Source organism: Schistocerca cancellata, chromosome 2 (genome assembly GCF_023864275.1).
Source record: "Schistocerca cancellata isolate TAMUIC-IGC-003103 chromosome 2, iqSchCanc2.1, whole genome shotgun sequence".
In the NCBI taxonomy this organism is placed as follows: domain Eukaryota; kingdom Metazoa; phylum Arthropoda; class Insecta; order Orthoptera; family Acrididae; genus Schistocerca; species Schistocerca cancellata.
In genome coordinates, this window is record NC_064627.1 from 224,747,600 (window position 1) to 224,774,857 (window position 27,258).

General features: G+C 36.5%; 1 protein-coding gene across 1 annotated transcript in view; it reads left to right on the forward strand.

The window, feature by feature from the left end:
- Window positions 1-3,178: 3,178 nt before the first annotated feature.
- LOC126144670 (PITH domain-containing protein GA19395) overlaps window positions 3,179-27,258 on the forward strand; it is a 60,400-nt gene continuing 36,320 nt past the window's right edge. The window contains exons 1-3 of the mRNA XM_049915504.1: window positions 3,179-3,462; window positions 7,794-7,837; window positions 17,736-17,813. Of these exons, the coding sequence (XP_049771461.1) occupies window positions 3,274-3,462; window positions 7,794-7,837; window positions 17,736-17,813 (311 nt within the window). The 5' untranslated portion in view covers window positions 3,179-3,273. The remainder of the gene's footprint in view (window positions 3,463-7,793; window positions 7,838-17,735; window positions 17,814-27,258) is intronic.

The following is a 27,258-nucleotide window of genomic DNA, read 5'->3' on the forward strand; positions in this document are numbered from 1 at the left end:
ATTCTCTTTGCTTTCGTAGCAGCTTGCTAACACGATTTTCAAATCACAGTTCTCAGTCTCATCCCTCACAATTTTTCCTTGAACATACTCTTGTGTAAAGCATATTGTACGAAGCTCTAGAACCTTGTCCATTGACACCCAACGTTGTCAGTCTTGAGATGAAATTTTCGTGATGACCTGTTAGATAATCTGATATCTGTCTCTTGCTCTCTTGCTGAACAGAAATATCTTCCTGCCTTTCTTCGTAGTCCTGTTAACAGTCATATCATTTGATTCTGTAATTCAAGATTCCCTGTTCTACGTTGAGTCGAAAAGTTCGGGTCTGTTTGTCGCAAGCAGGTCTAAGATGTTATCTTCATGAGATGGTTCTGTGATGAACTATTCAATGCAAATTTCCGATAAGGCACTATTAACAATTTCATTTGATTATCTGTCCCTACTGTCCCTCCTAACAACTTGAGTCCCTCAATCTATAGCTTGTATGTACATTAAAATCTCTACTCGAACTAGATCATATCCAGGAAATTTTACACAAAATTTTCTCCAAGTTTCCCTTCAACTGTTCCGCTACTCTTGCTACTGAGACAGGGAGTCCACAAAAGGAACCAATGAGCAAGTTTGACACACCTTTAACACTTATGTCCACACAAATTACTGTACTAATTATTAATATAAACGTGCCTCCACCAGCTGAGTTCAATCTATCTTTGTGATAAACGTTCCAGTCTGAGCTTAGAATCTCATTGCTTTTAATCTCTGTTTTCAGCCAGTTTCTGTCCCTAGTACTATGTGAGCATTGTTATCGTTTATGAGTGAGATTAATTCTGGGACCTTGCCATAGACGCTCCTGCATTTAACTAATGTTATATCAACATTTTCTTTATTCGATATCCAAGGACGAGTGCTACTCTGGCTATTAGACCATGTCTGACCTCACAATAGCCGAAAGCATTGACTAGAAAACCAAAATAATTAGGAGTTGCTTACACTTGGTCTCTTCAGTGTATTGCGCTGAACTGTCTGTGTAGGGCTACATTACATGGCCACACACAAGCGGATTTTAGCGAAGGGCACAGATATTTCCAATGGATTCTGGAATACCTGAAGTCTATGCCTGTCTGTTAATGGAGACACGACTTTGAGGTCGTCAGCTGCACCTTTTAGAACGGGTTATCTGGAGGATTTCTGTGAGAACCACTTGCAGAAAGTTTTTCTGTTGATTTCATGTGACAGCAACACATGGAGGAGTCAACCAATGCCTACATCGAAGAACTTATAAACTTGCACAGTGAAGGGCCTTGTTTGTGGAAAATGACCCATGAACATTATACAAACAAGAATATAGTAAACAGGGGCTACAAATTGATGATTGAAACATTTCTAGACGATATTACAACTGTGGGTGAAGAACTGTAAAAAGGGAAGCAAGAATTGTATAAACAAACAAAAGTTTTTTTCTACTATGTTCATTGTTGTATTATGCATTACTGTGTTACATCATAATTTTAAAAGCATTACGAGTTATTTTCTTTACAAAGGATCAAGAACGCCCTCTTCCTAGCATATTAAAGCTTCATGATTCTCAGAGCCGTGCTGACACATCAGAAAGCAAATCCATACTTGTGTTGTCATTTATTCTCACCTTTCCAATGCTATCTCCCTGTTACACAAGCTCTGTTGGTTCTTGCGCTCAAAGACTCCTCGAAGGCGCATCGTGGCTTGCGCACTCCATTCCTACACTGTGGGACAACAGAATGGAGCAGTCAGCCACAGGCAGGCTCAGACGGGTAAATCTGGTGGGATGCACGGCTCTGATCACATTTGCTGTCACATCACATAAAAATATTCCACTATGAATTTCATGCAGGCCGTCAATTTCACACATCACGTCACATCAAGGTTTGTGTCGTTCGTGGAGGAACTGGGTTGTCATCTGCTAACCTATTTTCCCTGCATTCACTGCTGCTACAGTAGTCTATCAGTAAACTCCGATTCTTTAAAGAATCGAACTTCCATGTGTATAATATCTTTAAACGCCTGATTACTTTACAAACGAGTTGCTGTGTTAGAAATTTTTTGAAATTTACTTAATGTTCGTCGGAAATCGTTAAGTGCTCTCTTTGTGAAACACAGGATGAATATAGCCTGGGTAATTGGCGCTCCATTTTAATCAAAAGCAACTTTTTCACGTATCTCAATGTTTATGAGGTCAACCCTCCTAAACTATGTATCATACTGTGATATAATTTTGCAGGTACATTCAGCAATATGTGTAAATATTATCTGCAAAATATGTTGGGAGTAGAGTTAGTAGTAAAGATGCAAAATATGTTGTGAACAGAGTTAGTAGTAAAGTAGTAATATATTAAAACGTCATGCCTAATGTTGAAGATTTACTGCACTTCATTTTAAGCACAAGTTAGTTTTTTGCGCATCAAAAGTCTATCCGCTATGAAGTTTGCTTCGGTTTGTTATGAGTTAGCTGGAGAAGCTACTACCAGTACGTATCGGAAATAGACGGCGATAGGATCATGCCCTATATTCCAAAACTCAAAAATTCGAAACAGATTTGCGTTTAGAAGAATCCTGTTATATGTGGTTTAATGATTAGTGGTTCTAGAATTTCTAAGAATTTATAGGCTTATTTATCAGCTGTGTATTGAGGTAACATGTTTCACACAGTGGTGTGTTTTTTTTAACTTGGTTTATCTCAAATGCTTAAAACAGTAGGAATGAGTGACCCTTTTATTTTATTATTATTACAATTATTGTTTGTGTAGAGATATGAGTTAATAAAATATATATCAATCTCGTTTTCGCAGTTATATACTTAATAATTTTATTGACGTTGAGGACTCATGCGAGCTGCGCGCGGTGGCCGCGCTGTTAGAGGCGCCATGTCACTAATCGTGCGGCCCCTACCGCGGAGTTTTGAGTCCTCCCTCGATTATGGGTTTGTGTGTTGTCCTTAGCGTAAGTTAGTTTAAGTAGTGTGTAAGTCTAGGGACCAATGACCTCAGCATTTTGATCCCTTAGGAATTCACACGCATTTGAACATTTTAACTCTCAGCGAAGTGTCGGTCACAGAGGATCAGAGAGCATTGGTCACATACATCACAGACGTGTCTGTGTACATAATGACATCCTTGGCGATAATCGAGATGTATGGGTTGTTTGACTCTTCGAGAGCGCTTTGTCATAGTGTATATTGGTTGAGAAGGGCTGCGGCTGTTGTGAGTGTCAGGGTGTCTGGCGTGGTCCGACTAAAACACAATGTCTCGGCATTCGCATAGTTGCAGTGGCGATCATGATCATGAAATTGACGATAGTCCGGAAATGGGAGTGCAGTATAGTCTTTACACTAAAATAGACACAGAAAATCTGGAATGCTTGAATGAAAAGGTTGAAGGGTCGGGCAAAACTGTGTTTAAAGCTTGGGAAGACAGACTAGATTACGAAAAGGTATAAAATTTGCATCAGTTGTCGTTCTCCGCGAAATATAATTAAAATTTAGGAAGCTGTGTTTATATTTATGTTGTTAAATTCAACTAAAAGTGCACTTTGGCTGCCTTAAATGTTCCCGTGCTAATTGACTCGTAAGCGTACAAGAAGTGCGGACACTAAATATATTTATTTTTAAGCGCTCTCACATCAGAATTAAATTGTATGTTGTGCCTAGATTTCTCAATAAAAAGTTTCCTATATGTATATGTCCATGTGTGAACAGTGTGGTCGTTGTAACCTTCCAGTGAGACTTTATCCTTATCCATCTATCAATAATCTTGCTAGACAGGTATCTTTCATCAGCTGGCTGTGTGGAACGTTAAGATGACGTGAAAGATAAAAATTAATAGAATGCTTGAGTTTTCGGTACTCATAGTCTGTATTTTGATTTGATGTCGTGTAACAGTTTTGTTAAAGGAAGACATATGTCAGTTTAACACATTAGTCCACACCACTTTGGAACCTATTCCTGTTGATCCCTATTTCTATTTTATGTTAAATCTAACTTGCGGCTGGTTTTCGATTGAGTTTAGAAGTTGAGATTGGCAATGCGCCACAACCGAAATAAGCATTTTTAAATAATGTTGAGCAATATTTAATAAATTTAGTGCTGAAGTACACTGGTTAAACCTATTGCCTTCCTTCTGTGTTGTACTTAGTATGAACTGAGTATGCTGCAGAAATAACATTGTCAAAAGGTAATTTTGCAGTAAGATAATTAGTGAATAGTACAGATAAATTATTCAGAACTCTTGGGTAAGAATAACCTATAAATGCAGTTGTATTATAAATCTATTGGCGCACTTAAAGTAAAATTTTGTATTTGTTTGTAAAAAAATCTTCATATATTTGGAATCTTATGTTATATACAGCCTGAGTGAAACACACATCAGACTTGCTTTTCCCATGGGGCGAGTCATGGAAAGAAAAACTTAAGTTCTTTGTTGGATACACCTAGTGGATGCACAGTATTATACCAGTATGATGAAAAGGCTTACACTTCACATTACCTGAGGGCTGTGGCACCGACACCCGTAGCTCTTGGGGGAAGGAAAAACGTAGTGTAGTGTGAAAATGATTTCAGATTTGGTACTGTGCAGTTTTTTTACAGTCTCGGAACTGGATTTTTTGATAGCTGCTTACAGGTCTTCAAAAATGTTAAAAATACTCTGTACACCAGTATCTCTCTCTCCCCACCCTCCCATACAAACATACATCTTGGCATCTACACTGTACGGATATTGAATTACAGCTAAACCTACTGATGGAACTTTATGAACCTATTGTGACAACTCTGCTGAGTTACAAATTCTCAAGCTGTTCATTTTTCTGTGGCCTGTTATACTGAACGTGATAGATAATTATTTTCCAATTGAAAAGCACAGAAGCAAACCATACATAGAGTTTAAAAATATGATGACTAGTATGTGATTCATTATCAGCATCAAATAAATCTCTCAAAATCTCAATATCAGTTGTATATTTATTTCATAGTTAGTGTAAATGATCTGATGATGTATCAGGATTGTTTCTACTTTCCATTCTGTGGAATGTGGCCTGCTGAGAATAAAGTGGAACTAACTTGGAGAGGCTGCTTTGAATAATTGACAGTCAGCTATTGTCAATTATACTGTGACTTCTTTGGAATACAAGAAGTTTTGTCTTGTTATCTGCTCTGTGCGCACATCTCTTCTGGAGAGTGAATTGAGGAACAGCATGTTCATCATTTTAATGAGTGATAGAGCTTTGCAACATCTATACATGAAAGAAAACTGCTGTATAAGGCTTCCCCATCACCTGTAGTATCATGTAACGAAACTATTTACTGTCTCTCATTCTACTGAAGAGTCATGAATTACTACCTCCAATTCTGCTTATGTTGTTCAGTATTACATTGACCTGTAATATTCTTTTAGATACCTAGGAAAGAGTTTTAAGTCAGCAATTACGTTGCAGGGGGGAAAAACAGCTAATGGCTAACTTATGTAATATTGCCAAAAGGAAACGAGAAAATTTTATTTAATAGTTGCACCACTTTTTCAAGAAAGTTGTATCAATAGCAAGCAGAAAGGTTGCCCCAGTTCTGAGGCATCCAATTGACTTATTAGGATAGAAGGAAGATGAGGAAAAGAGGTAAGATTCTTTGAAAGAAAAGGTTAATGGTACAAAAGGTAACATGTACAAGCAATTGTAAATTGTGTAGAGGAGGAGGGAGGACAGTGCAGCATACGTCTCTGATTAGGTGTGCATTGTGGGATATGAGGATGAGGGGGATGGTGTTGGCTGAAGTAGTTTGGAGGCAAGTAGGAAGCTGAAGTTATGTTGTTGGTAGGGATGATCTATCTTGCATTCTGACAGTACAATACTGAATCATATTAAGAGGGCTATTCGGAAAGTAAGGAACAATAGGTTGTGAAATGGAAACCGCCCTGAAAATCAAAACACAATAGGTAGGTTTTGGAAGGGATGGCAGGATAACAAAATAAACAGTAATCATTGATCACAAACATTGCTTGGCTATAGTTAGAATTTAAGTATTAACTGATTTAGAAACGTGAGGTGTGCTCTTAAGATGAATGATAGCATTACTGCAATATATTAGTCAAATTTAGCACTGAGAAACTACAGGGAAACCAACAGATATTAGTCTGTAATACTGAACAGTTGTTAAAGACAAACAAGTTTTGTATATTTGCTTAACCTGGTACAAGTTCCGTTGAGTTTGTTAATTGGGAGTGTTACAAGGTTGCAGGTGTGTTAGAGGGCTAGCAGGGATATTGACTCAATTTTACTGCAGGAAAAAGATGTGATTCACCTATTTTATACACACTGTGCTTGCAACTGGGAATGTATACTTTGGTAATACTAATTTTGAGGCACTTGGACTGTAACATATGAAGAGAGAGAGAGAGAGAGAGAGAGAGAGAGAGTGTCATTATCACAAAACTGCAATGATGTGATTAGATGTTGATATAAGAAATGTCTGTGAACAGAACGAAGTACTGTCTACTGTTACATTGGTGGTAACGAAGTTATATCAGTGATTTAGTTCCAACAATGGAAAATCCAGGATGGACTGTAACAATATTAGATAAGTGAAGTTGCTACTGACCATATAGCGGAGATGCTGATTGCAGGGGTTTGCATGTATCGTTGACAAAGACCTTAATGACCGAAAGCTACAATTGTGAGAATCTTTTTGTTGTGTGTATCTGCGACTCAGTGTCTCCGTTATATGGTGATTAGCAACTGTCCTCCTCTAATATAGTGATATAGTTCCTACGTACACGCAAAATATAGCCTGCTCCCACGTGCCATGCTTAATTCTCATTGATTAAAGATTGTTGTTGTACAGAGTATTCAGGAAACTAATACAAAATGTGGTTTGCTTTGGTATTTCACATAATAGTGCAGGCAAAATAAATATGTAGAGAAGGCTACTGCTGAGTTGTTTCAGGTTGTTATAGTGTGGGTGAAATCTTCATTTGCAATTTTTATATTACAATATGCATTTTTAATAAAAACAGGCACATATTTATGAAAGTGTGCCTATTCTCTGTACAATTTTTAGTGATGTAGCTGCTGGCCGCCCCTGTTTGTTTTACCTTGGCTGCTTTCTATGGGCAACTGTTTGAACCTAAACAGTTATTATTTTGATATATGAATGCTCTATTTTTAAATATCTTTAAGTTGTCAATGTTATGTTATATTTTCTATTACTGTGTTAACAACTTAGTACAAATGTTGAGGCACAGTTAACTGAGCTTCATGTAGTCTTTATGAAACTTTCGTTTATGTCTTGTATCATGGGAAACACAATATTTACATTTCGTGATGTGATCACAGTTAGTCTACATATCAATGTATATGTAAATAGTAAAAGTTTCAGATTGCTTACTGTGCACATCATTCTCACAGCTACACTATAAGAGTATATGTGACGAAAGATTGGCATCTAATACCTTCTTCGGAAACATTATTAACTACAGTGTAGTCACTCATTTAAAAGTACTGTTGAATCTGTTTCAGAATTAATAAACTTTTTTGTCAGAATAATGAGGAATGAAAAACAGATATTTCAAGCAGTTTTTAAATTTGCGTATGTCAGTCTTGCTGTTTTGCACTTCATAAGTAGATGCCTTTTTTGTCACAAATATAGCTAATATTTAATTTTTTTCACACACACACACACACACACACACACACACACACACACACACACAAAAAAAAAGTAAAATCCGCATCCCTAATTTTTCTACACTAATAATATTTCTCTTTTTTCCCCTCAGTATGTTGAAAGTGATGTTGACGAAGAATTGCTGTTCAAAATTCCGTAAGTACACAAAATTCAGTCTTCAAAGTTTAATTAATGTAGGCTGTGCCCTCCATGGAGTTTATTTTATATTGATTAATAACAAGTAAATATTTTTCACTTAGAGTGCAGCATTTGTGTCATGAATACAGTTGAAATTTAATTTGTTTTTAATTTTTGTCATCACATATAACAGAGTCAGGCTGGAGTTACCCCTAAAAATGCAGGATAAAGAGCAGTATTCAGTACTAGTTGTTGGCTTTGACCAGTGATGTAGGAAACATGCAACAGATGTAAACAACATGGCGACTATAACATGATATCAGTGGCTATTTTTTCAGAGGGGCTAAGTTATAGATCAGTCTATCACCACAGTGATGTTTGTTGCTTTCACATTCATTGGCTTCACCAACAAACAATCAAGCTGTGAAAATATGTGACAAAAGATGATGTCACAGCATCAATTAACATTATGTTAGTGGTCAAAGCGAATGATTAGTATTGAATATTCCTCCTGACCCAGGATGCTATCTGTTAATTAATCTATTATATGAAGCAAGCAAATGCACACCTGAAAATAATGAACTGTTGATAGCAAAGTGCAAAACCATGTTTTCCAGAAAAATAAAATTTTTCCTGGTGTTAGGGTATTTCTGTTAAGTTATGCTTGAGGTGCTTCACCTGAAGTATATTCAGTATAACTTCCTCAAGTCTGAAGAAGATACATTGTGTAAGAAAGTGAATCATATAGAATTATGCAGTGCAGGAAATTTTTTATCAATCACATAATGATAGGCACTCAAAATTTGAAGCAGTCAGACATGGTGTACTGCAATGATAGGTTTTGGATCCTTCATTGTTTGTGATGTACATAAATGATCTTCCACTTACAGTTTCAGAATATGCAAATTTTGCAATTTTTGAGATGACACAAGTCTAGGAATAGAAAATAGTACCAGCACTCTTACTGAAAAGACAGCTAATGAAATATTTGAAAACATCAACCGATGGTTCAAGACAATTGGATTATCATTGAATTTTGACAAGATTCCATGTAAACAGTTCAGTACTTCTCACAGGACTGCAAAAACTATAAAAATAAGTTTGTCAGATAATTAAAATCAAAAAGTAGAAAGTGTTAAGGGGGTGTATGTGCAGTTGCAATACAATCCAAAGTTTTCAAGGCAGTGCAACTAGATTTGGCACAGTTGTTAAGGAATGTTAAGTAGATACACACATACATTTTCATGCTTGTTGAAGGTATAAGTTTTTAATTATGAACAATTGAAAGTTTTTCAACCAGTTGAATAGAAATGTTTCTTTTTTGAAAAATCTGTCTGAACAAAATTAATGTATTTTTCTACAGAGATTGATATATCATTATTACAAACATTTGTGGAACAGAATATTGGTATCTTCTTTTGTTAGATTTTTGTAGCTCTTCAAATTTGTGTGAAAAAAAAATCTTATGGCTTTTCTCATACCTAAATGCCTTACTATTGTTATAAATCAAAATTACACTCACAAAATGTTTCACTATAGTGTAGACTAATTTTATGCCAAACTTAAGTTCTATAATATCAGTGGTTTGTGAGAAAGAGAACATAAAGTTGCCAAAATGAAAGTTATGGGAAATCTGAATCAAAGATTTGACAGTGTTTGTATTGGGTCTTACATTATTTGGGTGAACTAGTGCAAACCATATGCAGTCTCCTCTGCCCTCTTAGGTTAACCTGATTTTCAAATTGAGTAATAATAATGTCAGCTGCATCAGTTCTCCTGTTATTGCTTTCCTCCAAAACCGACAGTGTGAAAGCTCATGTATCAAATTTTGGCCTCTGCAGAGTCCTTAGTCTGCCAAGATTAGCACAATTATATACTAAACAAGCGTCATATGCTGAAACTTCATCAGCAGTTGCGAAAACGGATATTGCCTTGGGGCATAGTTTTCCTATCAGAGAGTTGTAACTTTCATTTTGAGTTTTTCCATGGATGTTGTGGATCTGCGAACTGCTGAAATATTGCCCACATTATTACTGCATAAAACTGGAAGAAAATGCCTCAGGAATAAATAATATAAAGAAATACAGAAAAGCATAGGGGTGTGTCCCCAGGTAGGCTTCTTTAATTACTATTTTAGCATACTTAGGATTGGAATTGGAACGTAATATTCAGAAACTGAAATTTCAGTACCATGTAGCAAATGAAGATTCAAACATTTTTCACAATTTTGGTTACATTCGCGTATGTCCCTGCCTAGAATAAATAAAGCATCTTGGTTCAGCTGTGTTTACAGTATGCATAATTTGTGCTATAGAGAATTAAAAGTGAAGAAACTAGTTTAATCTACATACTTCCATTCACCAATGAGTTAAGGAATCATTTTCTGGGGAAATTCAAGTTATTGGGACACAATTTTCAGAACATAGCAGTGTATTAGAAGAATTAAATCAAGTGTGAATTCAAAAACATAATACATAGACATCTTTAAAAGAACTGGACATTTTGACATCTGCTTCACAGTACAAGTATTCATTAATGTCCTTTATCATTACTAATAACCCTCTTCTCACAAATATAGTGGAAAGCATTAATGTAACATTAGGACAAAAACAAGCCTCTGTGAAGACCTCAGGGCATTACCATTAGTACAGAAAGTAGTCAGATGCATGAGTACACATCTATTCAATGATCTGCCAGAACATGATTATTGAACATTGCATAGGTAATGTAGTGAAGTTTAAGACTGGATTAGGGAATTTTCTTTGGAAATCTCCTATGCCTATTTTAACTGAAACACTTAAATTTAATGTTTTAAGTTAATGTATATTTAGGATTAACACTGCAATATAGTAATGTAGTGTTACTGCACTTAAATTAAATGAAGTGTACATCGTTGATTTCTTAACACATCCCAGAGACAACTCCACTTGGGATTGGAGGAGGACAGCTAATGTAATGTGGAAAGGGGCAATTGTAGTTATGAATCACCTGCTAGGGAAAGCAGCCAACAAACAATAATAATTTCCATTGGGTTATCTATTGTGCCAAAAAATTATATTAGGAAAATAATTCAAGTCTGTAATTTGTCAAACAATGTTATGCTTAGGCTCATATTTTACTGCATGTCTGTTAATCTTACACGATCTGTTTTATCAGTCTGATCTATGTGCTCATTGTGTAAAAGATATACAACATTAAAGCAAGGTTGCAACAAACAAAGAATAAACTACTGAAGAGCTTTTGTTTGCTTCTGTTCTGAGCAATATTGTATTATCCAGTTTTTGATGGCTATTGATTTTTGTTTGTGTACTTTGCAACAGATTCCTCAACAAAATCTCAGAAATGGTATTAGAAACAGTTTTATTCTTTGTCTCTTTTACTTCCGCTGTAGTTTTTTAAGGCCAGTTTCATTTTTAGGTTTTATGGAAACGTTATGCTGAAAAAGTAATTGGCCTGAATTTTCAGATCAAGCATTTCACCTGAGTTACTGAGCAGCATCGACCTAGAGGAATGCCACATTATATTGGAAAAGAAAACAGCAAATATGAAATCAGCACAATCTACACAAATCTATGTAATCTGTCTGTTCTAGTGATAGATCATCCATCTTACCTTACTAACATTATTGCATGTCAGATTTCTTACATTGGCGATTTTTGTTGTTAGTTTTTGAGCATAGTGAGAATGATAGATGCCATTACTTTTTTTATGTGTCTCTTCTATGTGATTAACTACACACCTTTTAATGAGAACTCTTCATTTCATATTAGCTACAAAAATTGATAGGCTTTCAGTCTTGTGTGTTAATGTTTGTTTAATTGGAAAAAAATGTCCTCTTCGTTTCATTCATTCATTCATTCACACATCTTGTTCCATAAATCCTGTCAGGAAGGACAGCCTTCAGAGATGAGTAGTAGTCAAGTTCATGACGCAGAAGGAAAAGGTCATGCGGCAGCACGATTTAGTCCAAGTCTTCTAATTGGATGCCACTTCAGCAACTTGCATGTTATTAAAACCAACAGGATCCAGTTTCCCTCAGATGGTCACCCATTGAAGTACCTGCGTAATGTCATTGATAGGACAGGAATCAGTGTTACCAACATGGGAAGTCCCTTGGCTAACATGCGGAAGCAGCCACTATTGACTACTTGTGAATTATATAGCAACAAACTATGACTAGTGTAATCTGCTCACATTGACAAATTATCAGATTTACTTCTGGATGACTTTATATATTTATATCATGGAAAAAACAGCTGCTTTGGAAAAAGCCACTGCTCCTTTTCTTATGTTACTCTGTGACTGTTTTTATCCAGTACTTCCAACAAAACGTATACTTTACACAGACCATTATCAGTTGATGCAGTCTAGATACTGTTCGATACAGGCATGAGAGTTTTGCAGATTCTACATCCCTGAGTCCAAGTAATCTAATGATCTATCTAAAAAGAAAGATGATGCAACTTACCAAACGAAAGTGCTGGCATGTTGATAGACACACAAACAAACACAAACATACACACAAAATTCAAGCTTTCTAAACCAATGGTTGCTTCATCAGGAAAGAGGGAAGGAGAGGGAAAGACAAAAGGATGTGGGTTTTAAGGGAGAGAGTAAGGAGTCATTCCAATCCCGGATATCTATCTCTCTCTCTCTCTCTCTCTCTCTCTCTCTCTCTCTCTCTCTCTGTGTATGTGTGTGTGTGTGTGTGTGTGTGTGTGTGTGTGTGTGTGTGTGACATCCTTTTGCCTTTCCCTCTCCTGCCCTCAACCATTGGTTGCAAAAGTTTGAATTTTGTGTGTATGTTTGTGTGTCTATCAACATGCCAGCCCTTTCATTTGGTAAGTTGCATCATCTTTCTTTTTAGATATATTTTTCCCACGTGGAATGTTTCCCTCTATTATATTCATATCATTAATTTGAACCCAACAATTAATCTAATGATCTGTCACATAATAATATCACAGATCTAAGGGCTGTCAATTCAACTAAATACCTAGGTATAACAATTATAAACAACTTAAATTGGAATGATCACGTAGATAATGTTGTGATGTAGTTGAACCAAAGACTGCATTTTATTGGCAGAACACTTATAAGCTGCAACAAATCTACTAAAGAGACATCCTACACTAAGCTTGTGTGTCCTCTGCTGTAGTGTTGTTATGTGGTGTGGGTTCCTTCCCAGATAGGGCTGATGGGGCACATTGAAACAATTTAGAAAACAACTCATTTTGTACTGTTGTGAAATATAGGGGAGAGTGTCACAAATATGATATGCAAGTTGGGGTGACTGTCATTAAAACGAAGGCATTTTTCAGTGCGGTGACATTTTCACAGTATTTCAATCTCCAGCTTTTTTCCTCCTAAAGTGAATACATTTTGTTGGTGCCCACCTAAGAGAAATTAAAGGTCACATGGAGAGATATAAATCTACATTTTCCCCGAATTCTGCCCAAGAGTGGAACAGTAGACAATTAAAGCGAAAGTGGTTTGATGAACCTTCTATCAGGCACTTCAGAGTGAATTGCAGAGTGGTCTCGTTGATGTAGATAAACTGTATGAGCAGTAGAAACTCGGGTATTCTTTTACGTTGTTTTTTGTTTCTTTGGAAATTTTCAATTTCCCAACTGAGTATAAAACCATTTTGAATCCTAGGCTGTGATGCAAGGTCTGTAAGAAAATTACTTTTACCTGTCATATTGTGATTGTGAATTGCAGAGTTCATCCTAAATTCACTTTTCTTATTAATCACAGATATTTTTAGGGAGTCATTACATATGACAGGTAAGTCTAAGAATTCATAGATACATGAAGAGGCTTCTGCAAGATGTTTGGTTATTGATTGTATACAATATTCCTGTTGCACACTTCTATAAAATAAATATATACTTTTTATCTTGGCTGTATTACCCCAGATTATGCCATAGGACAGTACTGACTGCAAGTCTGCTAGCAATCCTGTCTTAACTGTCGACACAGTGATATAGGTTTCTAAGTGCAAAGAGGACAGAACCGAGCTTTTTGGTTAGTTTATGCAAGTACTGATCCCATGGCAGTTCATTATCCATCAGGGCACCCAGAATTTCACATGCTGCAGCTCATCCAGTGTATGACCCTCAATCTTCACTACTGGTCCCTGTAAGTAATTTTGATTTTCTTTGAATTGCATAATATGAGGTTTGGCACATGAAAAATTAAGCTCTCTGGTTTGAATCTGCCTTAACTTGGTTCCACTATTCTCCTTAGTCTGGCACGGATCTGTTTGGACCTCTTATCAATAAACTTGTTATAATAAATAAACAAACAAATCTGGATGACTTCTTTTATTACCGACTGCTGATTTCAACCTGTGCTGCAAATAATCTTCAGGTCTAGAAGAAAAGAAATTAAAAATAAATAAATAAATAAAATAAAAAAAATTGCAAAATTGTAGTATTAGCAACCATTACCACAAGAGATTGCACAATAAACAACAAAATATTATAAGAACCCACACATACCACCATAAATAATAGTGTCTTTTAATTCTTAATTTCATTATCTATTTTATTTTGTGACGGAGAAATCCTTTTGAAGCTGTTTTAATGTATGAGCCTGTGACATATGTGCATGTCACATGACTATCAAAACTTTTTGCCCCACCCACATCCTTTGTATTTTACATTAGTTGACAAACTGCACTTGGCGGCATCAGGTACATGTGAGTTCTTATAATATTTTCTTGTTAATTGTTAAGTTTCTGATGGATGTGATTATATCATCAAACTTTCACATTTTTTATTATTGTTGCCTCTCTCTTACTATTCCAACTAGACCTGACAATGTTCTGTAGCCCAGATTGAAACCAGTGTTTGGTAATAAAAGAAGTCATCCAGACGGTGTTTGTTTATGTATTATAACAAAACCGATCCTAATTTCTACAACATGTCATCAGTTATGCAATATACTCGTGACATCAGCAAACTTTCAGTTTTTGAGACTCCTCCAGGATCTTGAATACATCATTTATATGAGATCAGAAACACTAGTGAGGAAAACCCTGGACATTAATATGTGCCCACTGCGAGTTTAGTTTTGTCTTATTCCTGTCACGTCAGATGCTAATGTGACACTTTATTTTCTGTTGTTAAGATAAGCCTTCATCCTTGCAAATGGAATGGCTTTATCGCTATACAGTCTAGTTTCCGTAGTGGAATTTTATGATCTAGACAAAGGCCATGGCACAATTGCAGAAAATGACAACAGGGTAATTGTTCTTGTTTATTTTTAAGAGAAACGTTTGTAGGATATATATCTTTGTGGAATTAGTGTTTCCACAGCTATATTTTGTTTTTTATTATTTATTGGTTTTATTTATTTTTTTGATACTAGTTTCAAGGTTGCAGCTACATTCTCTTGCAGTCATTATCCTTCTCAAGTCAGCCAAGTTGTTATGCTACTACCTGACATTATCACTACCCATAGCTACACTAAGACTGGAGTACTGTTTTCTCCTTAAAGAAGCCTTTATGGAGGCCAACTGAGATGTTTAAAAATTATTCTAGGAAAGATGGGTCAATATTCTGTTGTAGTCTATGTTCCCAGAAAGTTTGAGAATGTGGAAAGGAAGGATATGAGACTATATTTAGAGATTGAAACTAGTCAAACGTAACTCAACTGTTGTGGTATCAGGTTTTCACAAGATTTTAGTACCTTTGTTGAAATACTATGATAGCCGAAAGAGTTACTTCTTTTTAGTGTTGTTACAATTTCTGAGATCTCCTGTGCTAGAGATTTGGCTAAACCGATGCGTGGTGGTGGTGTAGACAAAAACTGGATCTGTGTTTACAGTAATGTTTAGGAAGAATTTTTGGAATGAATTTAATATCATCTGTCTCGCTGTTACTGTCATCTTGGAGTTGAATATAATTTGCCGTGTTGAGTATTTGTTTCCTGTTTAAAAATTCTACGAATCATTAATGTCTTGTTATTGGAATTTTGAATTTTTTGTGCATAGCATGTGGTTTTTGCCTTTTGGTACCACAAGGAACAATTTTGCAGTACTGCTTGTTGAACATTTTCAAGTTTTAATTGGTACTGGTTCTCTTTATTAAAATTGCAGCGGGACATTAAGCAGAATCAGCGACAATGAGCAAAAATGTGTACTGGACTGGGATTCGAACCAGGGATCTCCTGCTTACTAGGCAGTTGTGGTAACCACTGCACCATCAAAGAGGCAGGGTTATCGCAACTGCATGGACTATCTCAGTATGCCTCATGGCCAATCCACACTCCCATCAAGTGCCACCTAACTGAAGTCCCTGATAGCAGTGTTCCCTGTTCAGTTTACATGTAGTTACACAGCTGCTGGATCTGCATGGTGTCTCTTCTTTCGAATGAACAGGCACTGTGCATCCAAATAGTTGATAAGCTTAGCTGGGCAGTGAATCCACTTTCTTCAGTGCGAATGCACAAATCGGTCTGACCTCCTGTGGGAATCTCTAAGTAGCAAACAGGAGCATAATGGACTGGGACAACGGATAGGTGGCGCTCGATGAGAGTGTGGATTGGCCATGAGGCATACCGAGATAGTCTGTGCAGTTGAAATAATGCTGTCTCTCTGATGGCACAATGGTTACCACACCTGCCTAGTAAGCAGAAGGTCCCAGGTTTGAACCCTTGTCCAGTATACATTTCCACTCATCGCCGCTGATTCCGCTTAATGATCCGCTGCAGCTGATTGCTGTGATCCACTATTTACATATAGTGACTCACAGCTGCTGGATCTGCGTGGTGTCTGTTCCTTCAAATAATTTAAATGTCACTGGGAATCTTGAGTTACATGTGACTGTTACTATGCCTATTGCTTCTGTGTTTGTGATACATTTTGATGGCTTTGTATGTGAATGATGGTACCTGCTGTGTCAGGAGTCCTGTGACTTATATGCAAATGAAACACAATCAGTACCTAATGGTATTGTTAACATGGAAACGTCAGATTGAAATGGTTGCGTTGAGTCAAATGTACATAAACTGCACATTCTTTTGCAATCCGCAGTTGAAATTATGCTGTTGACATAAATGGTGTTGAGTCCAGTTTCAGGTATGTAAAAGATTTTAGCTGAAAAACATGTAGTACTAGTACTGCTACTGCTACTACTACTACTACTACTACTACTACTACTACTACTAAAAATTCATAAATTCTTGTGTGGAGTTGAAGGAGGTGTCAAGCAGAAATGATTCCAGTTTGCCTTTGAAGTTAATTGTAGTCTGTATTAAATTCCTTACACCACTGGGTAATTGGTTGAAGGTTTTTATGGCTGAATGCCTAATGCCTTTCTGTTTGACCCTAAGGCTGAGTAATGGATAGTAAAAATCATGTTTTCATGTTATGTTTGTGAACATTACTCTTGTTTTCAAATTGTAATTGATTGTCGACAACAAAATGCGGAATTGTTAAAGATCTGTCTACAAGGGGCTGTAGAGTGGACACCATGTAGTTTGCATTACACTTCTGTGAAACAAACACTTTCTCCCTCAGTGATGACTTGCACCAGAATGTATTGCCATAAGACTTTAGTGAATGAAAATGAGAAAACTGAGTAATTATATTGACATTTTTGTCTCCACAATCTGATATTATCTGAAACACAAAAATTGCTGAGCTTAGACTTTTCTGAAGAACTGTTACAATGACTTTCATTTAAGGGTCTTATCAGTATATACACCTGAGAATTAGAATATTCTTCTTCATATGTTGATTTGCCCACATGCATTATTTCTGCTGGTGTGGTAAACTCTATGCAATACTGAATTGTGCTTGTATTGTGTTTTATAATTAATTTCCAACAAATATGTTTTGCAGTTGTTGATACGCGTGAGATCTGCATAGTTAATAACATATGGTTTTTTTTTTTTTTTTTTTTTGCAGGTTTACAGGAAATGTAAAACTGAAGGGAGTGATTGTTATTGGAGGAGAACAAGACATGCATCCTTCACGACTGAGAATGTAAGATATTTGTGATTTTTTAATACAACAAACTATTTGTTATTAATGTTATATTTATGATAGTTTTAGGCTGAAAGAAGAGACTACACTTGTCTGTATCTTATGTTTTATTTCAGATTTGTAAATCACATGTTGAAACACTAAGACACAAAAAGACACAGACACATAGTAAAGTCTATGTTGCTCAGTTAACCAGCAGTAGTGCTGACAACCTCACTTTGACAATTAAGTACAATCAAAGATAACTGCAACAGTTAAAAAATGGTATTGAATACTATGTGTGAATTAACACATCACCCCAACTGAAGCAAAAAGTCTGATCAATGAAATTGTATAACTGTGCTTTGATATGAGCATATCGTATGAACGCAAGTGTTGATAAGAAACTTTGTGGCAGATTAAAACTGTATGCCAAATTGAGACTCTTAACTCAGGACTGGTGGATGTAAAGCTGTGAGGACAGGTCGGGGGCTGTGCTTGGGTAGCTCAGTCGGTAGAGCACTTGCCCATGAAAGGCAATGGTTCTGACTTTGAGTCTTGGTCTGGCACAAAGTTTCAGTCTTCCACAAAGTTTAATATCAGCGCACACTCCACTGCAGAGTGAGAATTTCATTCTGGAACCAGTGTTGATTGTTTGGTTTTGCTGTCTTCTTAGTCCACAGTATGCAGTGGTCTTGTAGTATCGTCTGACAGGTAGTGCATGGAACTAGAGGCCACTCTCTCTCACTGATTTGCAAGTGATTTTTTTTATCATTTATTTTTCTTGCAGTAACTTGACTATTCAGCCACTTACAATGTTACATTGAGCAAAAACCCAGTTTTGTTCAAAATGAGAAAAAAGATTTGTAAACAAATACAAACAGCACATAGATTTCTGATGTGTACAACTTTTAGTTTAACAGTATTTTAAAAAATATAAAAAAAATGAAAGACTCTTTTACAGCTATAAAAGATTGGTGATAATCAAGGGAGATGAATTCATTTTTGGCATTTAAATAACAATCTCTTCGAAAAAGGACAGAAGAAAAATTAACTTTTTGTCAGATCTGTAGTAGGAATAATAAAATAGTCATCTAGACCTTTGATCTGGATTGTTCTGGAACTCACTTTACACCTATGGGGAACAATATATACAATTTTTATAGGTTATTTTCTCTGTACACAGTCTGTTATTAATGCAAAAGAGTAATCTGTTATGAATGAGAAAACACACTACACTGGTGTAACATTCTACAATATTTAACAAACTGTATTATTTTACAAATCACTTATCAGCCGTCATGTCATCATCAGGTAAAAAGAGATTCAATAACGAACTACATGACACATTACAACAAATGTTCTGAGGAGAAAAATAAGGGGAACAGTACAGGCATGTACTTCAGTGGCATATTCAAGGAGTTAACTGAACAAGGTAATATCGTCCTTAGCAGGTCTGTATTACAAACAGGTAAAATGCTACAAGAGAGACTAAGCAGCTTAGTGAAACAACTGTAATTGTAGAAAACAAAATTTCTTAACAGGGCATCTGAAACTGCAGTAATTGAAATAAAGGAAAAATGTGGCATATGAGTAGGATGGTTTAAGTTACAAAATGGTTTGGCTGAAATTATTAGCAGTATCTGCAGTTGTAATTGATGAGTAGGGAAACTGTGTGTAACCATTCAGTACTAAGCTTGGGCAAGTGGACATATGTTTATTAATTTCTATTATTTCAAGATAGTTCATCTTCCTGCATTCATGAATGTAAGACTTCATAATGCACCTTGTAATTGTGGCCTTCCTTAATCAGGTGTTTTGCAAAAATAGAGTCTCTTTTTCTACGTCTCCAGCTATTATGGCAATCCTTCAAATAGGTGGGTATTGCCCTACCAGACTGGCCCATATAGAATTTGCCACTATTACAATTCTTCTACATCTACATTTATACTCTGCAAACCACCATGACGTGCATGGCAGAGGGTATGTCCCACTGTACCAGTTATTAGGGTTTCTTCCTATTCCATTCATGTATGGACTGTGGGAAGAATGACTGTTTGAATGCCTCTGTGGATGTTGTAATCATTCTAATCTTATCCTCATGATCCCTGTTTGATCGATGAATAGGGGGTTGTTGTATATTCCTGGAGTGATCACTTCAAGCCAGTTGTTGAAACCTGAGTACCAGAATTTCTCGGAATAGTTTACATCTGTCTTCAAGAGTCTGCCAGTTCAGTTCCTTCATTGACTCTGTGACACTCTCCCACAGGTTGAAGTGATTTCTAAGCAATCTATTTTTTAGACTGATTGCTCTTCTCCAGTATTCTACCAATAAACCAAAGTCTACCACCTGCTTTGCCCATGATGAACCTTTGTGAGTAATCAATCCATTTCATTTCCCTATGAAGAGTTACACTCAGGTGTGTGTGTGAGTTGGCCAATTCCAGCAGTGACTCATTGATATTATAGTCATAGGATACTATGTTTTCTCACTTTGTGAAGGGCAAAATTTTACAAGTTGCCAATCTGTGCACCATGTTGAAACCTTATCAAGATCTGACTGAATATTTATGCAGCTTCTCTCGGACAGTACTTCGTTATAGATAACTGCTTCATCTGCAAAAAGCCTGATTTTATTATTAATACTGTCTGCAAGATCATTAACATACAAAATGAACAGCAAGTGTCCCAACACTCTTCCCTGGGGCACACCCAAAGTTGCTTCTATATCTGAAAATCACTCTCCATCCAAGATAAAATGCTGTGGCCTCCCTACCAACAAGCCCCCAATCCAGTCACAGATTTCTCTTGATACCCCATATGATTGTACTTTGGCAATAAATGTAGGTGTGGTACTGAGTTTTTCCAAGAACTGGGCATGGTTCTTTGTTCAAGGGATCTACAATAGATTAAAGTTAGATGAGGGGCTAACTCAGCCACAAATTCAGTATAGAATCTGACAGGGATGCCATCAGTGCATGGAACTCTGTTCAATGCTAATGATTTTAGCTGTTTCTCAACACCACTGCCACTAATACTTAACTTCATTCATCCTTTCAGTGATATGAGGATTGGATTGGGGCAATTCTCCTGGGTTTCCCTTTGTAAAGAAACATTTGAAAATGGAGTTAAGCATTTTAGCTTTTGCTTTGCTATCCTCAATTTTAATTCCTCTCTTATTCACTAGCACTGGACACTAACTTTGGTGCCACTAACAGCTTTTACATATGACTAGAATTTCTTTGGATTTTGTGAAATTTCATTCTGTGGTAGTCATTGAAGGCATCGTAACACATTGCTTTCTTGACAGCCAAATGCATTTCATTCAGTATCTCTCCATCTATAGGCCTAAACTTTCTTTTACACCTATTATGCAGTAATTTCTGTTTCTTTAGAAGCCTTTTTACAGTAACTGTAAACCATGGAGGTTCCCTTACATTATGAACTATTCTACTGGGTACATATCTGTTAAGTTCGTGGTCAACTATTCTTTTAAACTTGAGCAATTGTTTCTTTATATGCTCCTGCCCTGTGCTGAAAGTTTAAAGTTCATCATTGAGATATAACTACTGATGTTTATCATGTTTCCTGGACACATTTATCTTTCTGCTTGTTTTAGTTGTCCTTTGTACTCTGGCAATCACTGCTGCCACAACTGTGTCATGGTCACTGATACCAGTTTCAATGTGAATAACCTCAAAGAGGTCAGGTCTACTTGATGCCATTAGATTCAGTGTATTTCCATTATGTGTGGGGTTCCTAACTATTTGTTCTAGGTAGTTTTCAGACAAAGCATTTAGTAAAATTCCACAGAATGTCTTATCATGCCCACCACTAACAAAACTGTAATTTTCCCAATTAATTGTTGGATGATTAAAGTCTCCACCAATGATTACAGTATGACTGGGAAACTTATGTAGAAGTGTATGGAGGTTTTCTTCTGTTTTCCAAAGCAAAAGAGTTGTCTTTACTATTGGGTAAGAAGTTTCCGGTAGTGTTACGTGTATAAAATATGTTTCAAAGTTACAAGATGCAACACAAAATCTTACATAATATCCAAAATTGGAGGAAAATGAACTAGCTGAAAATAATGGAAGTTAATAAACATATCTACATCTACATACTTACTCTGCAAGCCACTATATGACTATGGCGGAGGGTACCATTTAGCACTACTAGTCATTCCATTTCCTATTCCACCATCTAATAGAGTGATGGAAAACAACTGTCTATATGGCTCTATTGAAACTCTAATTCATCTTATTTTGTCTTTATGATCCTTAAGTGGAATGTACATTGGTAGCAATTGAATTTTCATGCAGCGATCTGCAAATGTCTGTTCTCTAAACTTTCGCAATTATGTTTTGTAAAAAGAAAGTTGCCCATTTGAGTTCATGAAGTATCTCTGCAACCCGCAACACTTATGTGTTGTTGACTCTGCTGGTAACAGATTTAGCAGCATGCTTCGGAGTTGTTTCGATGTCTTCCTTCAATCCAACCTGGTGAGGGTTCCAAACATTTGAGCAGTACTCAAGAATGGGTTGCTCAAGTGCTTTGTATTTGGCCTCTTTTGTAGATGAGTATACTTTCCTAAAATTTTTGTAATAAACCAAAGTTGACTATTTACATTCCCTACCACTGTCCTGTTGTGCTCATTCTCATTCAAGTTATGCATACATATTTCATTGATGTGACTGTTGTGCAGAACACCGCTAATATTGTATCAAGACATTATAGGATTGTTTTTCCTACTCATTTGCATTAACTTAGATTTTTATACATTTACAGCAAGCTGCAATTTGTAAGTCCAAATAGAAATTTTCTCTGTCCTGTATACATCTTCCTTCTACAGTCACACAAGGATGATGCTGTCCAGCATACTACCGCACAGTATATGTGTCCACTTGCTCAAGCTTTGAACTGAATGATTAAGCAGTGTTCTGATAACTGCAGATACTGCTAATAATTCCATTCAGAACACTATGTATGTATTGTGCTTCTCACATGACCTCTTTTTCTTCAGTTGTTGTTGTTCCTCTTGCCTATTACAAAATTTTACTTTGTATAATTACAGCTGTTTCAATTATCTGTTCAGTCTCACATGTAATATTTTACCTGTTTCTAATATTGGACATTTTAAGAACAAGATTATTTTAACATGTCACCAGAATTTACTATATGTAATTTATCATGCAATTAATTATTTAATGTGTCACATATTTTATCTAAGCCAAATAGTTTTACATTACATTTTCGCTATAGTAATTCCCTCTCATTTTAGTCCTAAATCAGACATTAACAATGTTATCTTTGGCAACCAACTTAGATGTTATCTAGGTGAATTATTTTAAAAATCTTTAAACGCACAAAAATTTCATAGTCACACATATTTATGTTTGTACCTGAGAGTGAAGTAACAGCTGAAAACCAGTTTGTAAAATAATGAATACTGTAGAATATTACACCTGTGGTATGTGTTTTTTCCTTTGTTATGTATAAAACATTCCACTAAGGACTAATGAAACAGTCGATTCATGCAGGAAATTTGATTTAAATCTCCAAATGACTATTTTTGCTGTCACAGAAACTGGTGTCATTTATTTTCAGTGAATTAAGGTGAAATGGGAAAGCGCCATGATTGACTTGCATACTGATTATTGATGTTATAATCTTACTGCTGTTTATGTATTTATTGATCCAGGGATCATCTCACAATGATACAGGATTTGTCATCATCATTCAATGAAAATAAATAGCTCAAAATATACATCCACACTGGATATATCGGTGTGCTTTTATGATAAGACAGGAGGCTGGCAGTGACCTGGATGAAGAAACCATCTTGACATTTGCCTGAAATGATTTAGGAAAACTTTGTAAAACCTAAAGCATGACCAGACAGAGCAAATTCTGCCCTCCCAAATATGAGGTCAGTCAGTCTCTTTAACAACTGCACTGTCTCATTCGGTTGGCTCTTATTATACAGTGTTCTTTTGATTTACAAACAATTTGCTACAGAAACTTGTAGTAAGAAAAATAGTTTTGCATTTCATTATTCCTCATGTGAAGAACACTTGCTGGTGACTTCTGGACCATGAACATGCTGCTAAGTCCCTTGCACTGACTTCAGTTTGCTCAGAAAACTGAAAAACTGAATGTTAACATGCAACTGTGACCCATCCAGGACTTCATGTACTCTTCTGTGTCCGCATGAAAAACTGAGTCAGCGTCCCTGTATAATGAGTGAGATGTTGAGCTCAGGAGAATGACAAGACATAACTGTCTTGCATGATTGATCTTGGCACATGATTTTCTTGCAAAAGAATTACATTGTTAACATGTATTGTAATGTGACTGGCTGTTGTAGTTATGCTCTTTTGTTATTAATCACTATTCTGAGTGCTTCAGGTAATCTTTAAATATGTGATATGCATTACTTATGAAGAATATTACCCTTTTCAAACTGATTTTTTTAGTGATCTTTTTCATCTGCTTGGGCAATTTATTATTTTTGAGTTTTGCTGTTTTGAGTTTTTTATTTGTTTTTCCTGGGTAACTGTAAGTCCAAAATGGCTCTTGTCCCATAATTATATATAGAACTATTAGTGAAATACTTAGTAATGGATAAGCACAATAGATTGATAGATGTACTCACTTGGTGCAGTAAGGATACCCAGTTTTTTAGATAATTCTCTACAGTGACTCTGACTACTGCTTCTAATTTTTATTCTTACAACCATTTTATACAGTTTAAATGTGTCTGTGTTTTGTGCCCACAATCCCCAGAACATTGTGGAACCATGGGATACTTGTAACATTAGGTTGAATGTGTCCATACAACTCTTTAGTTGTTATTGTTCATTTATCTTTCCATTTTGTTATGGCTTTTTTTCTATTATTGTCATGTTATCAGGTGTGAAATGTGAGTAATAATACCAATAATGGCAGCTTGTTTAATAATGTTATCAACTCTGTATTGTAGTGAGCTTTTGCACACAGGAAGTCTACACTTTACCTCTCCTCCAACATTCTCTCCCTTGTGGGCAATATTTATTGTGTGTCTGTAGAAATGTTTCAATTATGAATGTGAAATGTTTTAGTAGGCTTTGTCTGGCAATGAAATAATAATCTCTGACACATAGCTAACTTTTGTACACTGCAATGCTTTGTGACTAGAGCTTTGGTAGTACATATTGTAGCTTAGTGGAGATGTTTATACTGTTCTTTATGATGGGTTTTAGGTCATAGTATAGCATACTCCACTATTTTTTCTCTTACAATTTTAGAACCCTTAATCTGCATAGTAAATTCAGTGGTTGGTTAGATTCTTCAGTTTCTTTGGCATATTTTTTGATTGAATAGCTCACGGGTGTACTGCCAGTTCATAGTGTCCAACAGGCAAATATATTGATGATCGGTCATGTTGCCATTGCCAGGCATGCTGGCAAACTGAGTTACTGAGAGTGTGTGGCTGACTAATATCTGCTGGCAGGACTAAGTTTGATTAAGAAGACTCTCAGCAAACAAAATGATCTGGCGAATAGGGCGGACAGAGAACTTACATTTATGCCTTCACAGATGCTGATGCTAGTGTCTCCGCATCTGCTGATGTGTGAGCACAGACCTTGGACAGAGTGGCTGATGGGGACAGGGGATATTAGTCGGCTATGTGCCCTCAGGAGCTCAGTTCATCAGCACGCTTGATGATGGTGACATGTCTCATTGCTGAAATATTGTGCCCGTTGGACATTATGAACTGGCAGAACACCTGTGGACTGATTGATCAGTGGTTGGTTAGTTTGCAATTAGTTAGTTCAATGGTTAGTTAGCCCTTGCGTAAGCATTCTCCACAACAACATATGCCCACATGTTGCCTGTTAAACTGTCGATCTCCATCAAAACATTGGTTGGAACGTTGTCACTCCCTCGCCATAGTCTCCTGACTTGACACTGAGAAACTACCAGCTGTTCCCTGAGTTGAAGGAAGATTTAAATGGATTCTGGCTCTGCTCCGATGATGAGATGAAAGGTGAGATTCCACTGTTCCTGAAGGACTTGGTTGTGAGCTGGTATGATGTGGGAATTGAAAAACTGCACAATATCTACAAAAATGCATCGACCAAGATGGTGCCTATGTGGAAATAAGAAGCATTTTCAACCCTTAAAATAGGTAACTATTATACGGAAGGCTATCTTTTGAGAGGCCAGACAAACGTGTGGTTCCTGAAGAGGGGCAGCAGCCTTTTCAGTAGTTGCAAGGGCAACAGTCTGGATGATGACAGATCTAGCCTTGTAACATTAACCAAAACGGCCTTGCTGTGCTGGTACTGCGAACACTGAAAACAAGGGGAAACTACAGCTGTAATTTTCCCCAAGGGCATGCAGCTTTACTGTGTGGTTAAACAATGATGGCGTCCTCTTGGGTAAAATATTCCAGAGGTACAATAGTCCCCTATTCGGATCTCTGGACAGGGACTATTCAGAAGGACATCGTTATCAGGAAAAGAAAACTGGCATTCTACTGACTGGAGCATGGAATGTCAGATCCCTTAATCAGGCAGGTAGGTTAGAAAATTTAAAAAGGGAAATGGATAGGTTAAAGTTAGATATGGTGGGAATTAGTGAAGTTCAGAGGCAGGAGCAACAAGACTTTTGGTCAGGTGAATACAGGGCTATAAATACAAAATCAAATAGGGGTAATGCAGGAGTAGATTTAATAATGAATAAAAAGAAGTAGGAACATGAATAAGCTACTACAAACAGCATAATGAATACACTATTGTAGCCAAGATAGACACGAAGCTCACACCTACCACAGCAGTACAAGTTTATATGCTACTAGCTCTGTGAATGATGAAGAAATTGAAGTGTGTGATGTGATCAAAGAAATTATTCAGATATTTAAGGGAGATGAAAATTTAATAGTTATGGGGGATTGGAATCCGATTATAGGAAAAGAAAGAGAAGGAAAAGTAGTAGGTGAAAATGGACTGGGGGGGGGGGGGGGGGGTAAGGAATGAAAGAGGAAGCCGCCTGGTAGAATTTTGCACAGAGCATAACTTAATCATAGCTAACATCTGGTTTAATAATCATGAAAGAAGGTTGTAAACATGGAAGAGGCCTGGAGACACTGGATTGTTTCAGATAGGTTATATAATGGTAAGACAGGGATTTAGGAACCAGGTTTTAAATTGTGAGACATTTCCAGGGGCACATGTGGACTCTGATCACAATATATTGGTTATGAACTGTATCCTTAAACTGAAGAAACTGCAAAAAGGTAGGAATTTAAGGAGTTGGGACCTGGATAAACTAAAAGAACCAAAGGTTGCAGAGAGTTACTGAGAGAGCATTATGGAACTATTGACAAGAACGGTGGAAAGGAATACAGGAGAAGAAGAGTGGGTAGCTTTGAGAGATAAAATAGTGAAGGCAGCAGAGCATCAACTAGGTAAAAAGGAGAGGG